This window comes from Mus caroli, unplaced genomic scaffold (assembly GCF_978045245.1).
Source record: "Mus caroli unplaced genomic scaffold, Mus_caroli_1 scaffold_20, whole genome shotgun sequence".
Taxonomy (NCBI): domain Eukaryota; kingdom Metazoa; phylum Chordata; class Mammalia; order Rodentia; family Muridae; genus Mus; species Mus caroli.
Window position 1 is genome coordinate 22,116,074 of NW_028227275.1, and position 6,000 is coordinate 22,122,073.

The window sequence follows — 6,000 nt, forward strand, 5'->3', positions numbered from 1 at the left end:
TTTACATCATGCTAGAGCAGACACAATAATTAATGAGAATTTTATATCCTCAACTATGAAATGAAAACCGTGAATCACATCAGTGAAACAAAGAACTATAAATATGGACCCAGAAAATTATCTGTAGTGCTCAATAAATGTAGGGGGTTCTAGAAAATGAAAACAAATATGCTCTGACATCTTTATCAATAGCATTTACTCTGGTGAAATGATCCACAATGTGGAAACTACATTTGTGCTAATGAGAATGCATAGTTCTACAACTCCAAAGAATATTAACATGAAACCTATATTATTATTCCTGATTAAAAAACATAAAAATGTTTTAGGTAGAAAATTATCAACATGACTTAAGCACGCACATCTAAACTAAGATGCAAGTGTATAAATTGGTATTTACCCTTGGTTTTCCTCAGTTCTTCCACAAGACACTGTGCCTCCTCTTGAACACGGTCCTCAATGTTCCTTTTCCCCATGCCCAAATTCCGCAGGGTCGTGAGTGTGAAGCGTCTCATCTCTTTCCATCTGTTTCCATTGCTAAAAACAACGCCTAAAGAAATGAGAAGGTACTAGAAATAGATGCTAAGAACAGGTGAGTGTGGAAACAATAGAGTGGCCCCATTGTCCCTAAGAAGGAAGCCCAACCCTTTCTTTCAATCTTATATCTCTCTGTAAACACTGTGCAAAACACACATGAATATGTACACTTACTTACCAAAACCTTTAATAATTTTTTCAACTACTGGAAAGCTTCCTCTACCAGCAAACTCCTCCCCATGATCAATCATAGCTTCCTTCACCGCTTCATACCCGTGCAATATGACAGTGGGCTTTGAGCCCAAATACAGAGTGAACACAGGGCCATAAGCTTTTGAGAACTGGAAATAGAAAAGAAAAGGCAAATATTAGCAAACATATGTAACCTTGAGCAGTATAGTGTAAACCTCATTCATGCTGATATTATCTCTATATTTTAATTTTTTTATTTAGGCAAACGTACCTTCAAAAGGTTCTGAAGGTTATTTATTTAGCATTATGGTGATTTTCAGTTATTAATGCCTGCAATGGACAGGCAATGTCTCAGGTTTCAGCCAGTTGTTACACAAAGATTACAATGATTTTTTTTGTAACACAACATTCAGCAGGACACCAACCACCAGAGCTCCAGGTATGCTACCCCCTAGCAGCATCTGTCCCAACTTTCTTAATACCTACCCACTCACTACAGTCACCCTTTTAACCCCCCCCCCATACACACCGTTTTTAAACTTGTGCAGAAGTCCAGCCAATAACTTGGGTGGAGATCATCTACTCAATGACAGGCCATCCAGGCCAGAGAACCAAAGACAAAACCGAAGTCAAGGAGTGCAACAACCATATTACTAAATTTCATTTACAGATTTAATGCTATATATCAAACTTCTGATATAATATTTACAGGTTTAAAAACTACAGAGGACATTATATGGGACCATAAAGGACAAAGAATAGTCAAAGAATTCTTAAGGAAAAAAAAAAAACTTCATGGTATAACAATACCACACCTCAAATTTTACTACAAACCTATAGTGGTATAAATAGTTTGGCACTCACATGAAAAAGACAAGTAGACTAATGGATTAGACAAAATGTACAAACAAAGCAATACCACTAAGCCCAATTAAGGTTTGAAGTATAAATTTTTAAGTCACTAAAAATGATTCTATAGATCAGTGCAGACTTGATTTACTGCTACTACCATAAAGATATATATAAAGATGTATATCTAAAAGTATACCTGATTTGTTGGATAAAATTTGTTGGATAAAATGTTACTCACTATTGACCTTCAACCAAAACTAATGGGAAAAACTGCTTTTTAAAAATATAACAAATATTCATAAAATTTACTGTTTGGATGGACTTTATATTTTTATTTAAAAAGTCATTGAACTGGAGCTACAGTTCCAACCCATAGTTCAGCTGTATTCCTGGAGGCCTGGAAAACTAGGGACAAACATTTGGGCCCCTCCTACACACACTGTGCCTTCCATGTTTCATATGCCCATCACCCATGAGCTATTCCCTGTCCCCTGAGCTCTGTCTTCTGGTCCACAGCTCTTCGTGCATTTCTAGAGGCCAGCAGACACCAAGGATAACCTGGTAGGAACCTGCCCTAGTTGCTGTCTGCTTGGTCTCCTGGGGTGACACAGCAAAATTAAACTGAACCCTGTCCCCTGTGTTTCATTTTCCCCTGTGCCTCCATTCTCTAAGGACACAGACACCAGGGAAAGCCAGGTGAAAATGCTCCCCACAAATTCCCTGAAGACCAAGTGCCTCTAAATCACAGGAAAAAGTCCTAAACTGCACCTGTTCTCCTGTGCTCCATTTTCCAGCCCACAACTCTACTTGCATTCCTGGAGGTCTGTCAGTATCTTGGAAAAACACATGGCTGAAAGGCAGCTAAAGAACACATTCAACAAAATCCTGGGCAATATGAAACCACCAGAGACTAGATATCCTACTACAGCAAACACTGGATATCCTAGCATAGTTAAACCACAGAAAATGGTCTTAAATCCAATATTATAAAGAAGATAGAGGCCTTTAAAGAGGAAATGAACAAATCTCTTTTAAAATATAGGAAAATACCATCAAACAGGTGAAGGAAATGAATAAAAATGTTCAAGACCTGAAAATGGAAATAAAAGGAAAAATAATTGAATAAATAAAACAAAACATAAAAAAACAAACAACAGCATCCCCCTCTGTATATATCAGGCTCTTGCAGAGCTTCTCAGGAGACAGCTGTATCAGACTCCTGTCATTATGAACTTCTTGGCATCCACAATAGTGTCTGCATTTGTTGACTGTATATAGGATGGATTCCCAGGTGAGGCAGTTTCTCAATGGCCTTTCCTTCAGTCTCTGCTCCACACATTGTCTCCATATTTCCTCCCATAAGTATTTTGTTCCCCCTTCTAAGAAGGTCTGAAGCATCTACACTTTATCTTTCTTCCACTTGAGCTTCCTGTGGTCTGTGAATTGTATCTTGAGTATTCCAAGCTTTTGGGTTAATATCTCATTATCAGTGAGTACATACTATGTGTGTTCTTTAATGACTAGGTTACCTCACTCAGAATAATATTTTCTGATTCTATCCATTTGCCCCAACGTAAAGAAAGAGATGCCTATAAACTACAAAAAGCTTACAGAACACCAGTTAGATTGGAACACAAAAGAAAATTCTTCTGGGACAAGCTAGAAACCTAGTAAAACAGAAACTCCTAGGAATATATCAGAGTGATCCCAGCCAAAACTACTCACATTATAGGATATTGAACCTAAAATGGCCACCTGCTATGAGAAGGCAAGACTTCCAGTGGAGGTGCAGGGACCCTAACCCAGCCACAAACCTTCAAGTCAAAATTTGTCATGTCTACAAAATGTGCAGAAGTAAAACTAGAGCAAAAAAAAAATTTTGAGGGAATTACTAAACAAGGCCTGACCCAACTTGAGATCCATGCTATGAGAGAAAGCCCACCCTGACACTATTAATGATATTCTGCTACACTTGCAGACAGAAGACTAGAATAACTGTCACCTGATATGCTTTACCAAGCAGCTGATGGAAACAGTTGAAAACTCATAGCCAAACACTACGCAGAGCTAAGAGGATCTGGAGAAAGAGGGAGAGGATGGAAGGAACCAGAGAGGTTGAAGAAACCATTAGAAAACCTGCAAAATCAAATAAACTGGGCAAAAGTGGCTCACTGAGACTGAACCACAAACCAGAGAACATATATGGGATGGACCTATGCCCTTAGTACACATGTAAGAGTTGTGCAGCTCTGTCTTCACTGGGACACCTAACAGGAGAAACAGGGGATGTCTCTCACATGACTGCCTATCTTTGAATACATTTCCCCTAACTAAGTGACTTTGTCTAGCCTCAATAGGAAAAGATATTCCTAGTGCTACTGCAACTTGATATGCCAAAGCTGGTTGTTATCCAGGCATGGACTCCACTTCTAGGAGAAGACAGGGATAATAGGTTAAGTGGGAAGGGGGACAACCGAGAGGAGAGAGGGAAAGCTTCTGTCAGGAAACAAGTAACTAAATTAATAAATGAAATTGCCTAAACTCCTTCAACCTAAGACCTTGCTCATTACTCTCTTCCTGACAAGTGCCAGCTATAAAAGACATAAGGTACACAATACTTGGCAAGAGGTATGGCCTTGTGATTATTTATAACCTTAGTACCTCTAGTACTGCATTTTCATTTAAAACAACTTCTACTTTATCTGCCTTATCAAGTTATTAGTGCAGCCTAAAGAATACTTACATTGGTAAAGGATTGGCTGATGTTCTTCACATCTATCTGGAGGAAGTTACCAATAATTGGGAGAGGAGTGGGGCCAGGAGGGAGCTTCCCTCTCCCAGAGCTCTGTCTCCATAGTGAGAGGAGAAACAGACATGAGAGAGTGAGCACCAGGAACACGACCAGATCCATAGAGACCCTCCTTACTGATACAGTTGTGATCAGGCATCACAGAGCTTTTATAACACTGAAAAAACATGCTCCACTTTGAGCATCATTGACTAATCCATTAGGAAATCTTTCATCTCTCTCTATCTCTAGTAGACTTTGTCCCTTTGATAGAGATAAAAATAAGATGTACTTTACCCTTGACCCTTACAGAGTGCCCATTTGAATTTCTGGTTAACAGTGCAGACTGGTTTCTAAGTACTGCTAATAAAAGTAAATGAGCATGTTTCTAATATGCAGTTATTCTTCAGAAGTAATAGATTCAAGAAAACTTATCAACCTTTATATATGTGGGTTGGCAGCCATATAGTCACTATATAACTTATATAACTTATTATATAACTTATTATATAACTTATGAATATTTGTATACTTTATGAAATATGTTTGCTTTTTAACAAAGTCATACTGTATGACATAGGTTGTCTTCAAGCTGACAATTCTTCTGCTGCATTGCCTCAATAGCTAGAAATATATTTATGCAACACAATGATCATACATTCCTTTTTTCCAATTTTTATTAGGTATTTTCTTCATTTACATTTCAAATGTTATTCCGAATGTCCCCTATACCCTCCCCCAGCCCTGCTCCCCTACCACCCACTCCCACTCCTTGGCCCTGGCGTTCCCCTGTACTGGGGCATATAAAGTTTGCAAGACTAGATTATTCATTCTTAAAATATTTATTTTCTATATTCAGCATTCCAACACATTTTGTTCAATGATGCATGATATATAGGTCCTTATTTTACTCTTGATAAATATAAAACTAAAACACAAAACATACATGTCATTCACCTATCTTTACTTAACCATGAAAGACAAGTATTCTCTTTCTAAAGATGGTGAAACAAAAAGAACTGTCAGTGTCTTACAGCTCATAGCTGGAAGAATTTAAAATCCACTATGGCTCTCTAATGAGCATGCTTACTACCCTGACTTTCCAATATATTCTTAAAGGAAAGTCTTAAAATTCTCCACTTTCCACTAATGCAGATATGAAACTGGCTAAACAAAATTCTATACAGAGAAAATAACAATAATTGATACCAACTAAACCTCCCCCCAAAAGCAGCAGCAACTGAGTACCTAGTATTCAAATGCCTGAGGCTAAGGGGGGATATTTCTTTTTTTTTATTATTACGTATTTTCCTCAATTACATTTCCAATGCTACCCCAAAAGTCCCCCATACCCTCTCCCCACTCCCCTACCCACCCATTCCCACTTTTTGGCCCTGGCATTCCCCTGTACTGGGGCATATAAAGTTTGTAAGTCCAATGGGCCTCTCTTTCCAATGATGGGCAAGGAGCTAACGGGATCTGCAACCCTACAGGTGGAACAACATTATGAACTAACCAGTACCCCGGAGCTCTTGACTCTAGCTGCATATGTATCAAAAGGGGGGATATTTCTAACTTAAACTACATCTCTTGCATTTTGTGCCCTTCAAAAGCATTCAGAAAAATTCTAT

General features: G+C 38.3%; 1 protein-coding gene across 1 annotated transcript in view; it reads right to left on the reverse strand.

The window, feature by feature from the left end:
- LOC110288681 (cytochrome P450 2C29) overlaps positions 1-4,551 on the reverse strand; it is a 51,982-nt gene extending 47,431 nt beyond the window's left edge. Inside the window, exons 1-3 of the mRNA XM_085833770.1 lie at positions 4,325-4,551; positions 716-878; positions 401-550 (exon numbers count right to left, since the gene is read on the reverse strand). Coding sequence (XP_085689896.1) covers positions 401-550; positions 716-878; positions 4,325-4,492 — 481 coding nt within the window. The 5' untranslated portion in view covers positions 4,493-4,551. The remainder of the gene's footprint in view (positions 1-400; positions 551-715; positions 879-4,324) is intronic.
- Between the last annotated feature and the right edge of the window lie 1,449 nt (positions 4,552-6,000).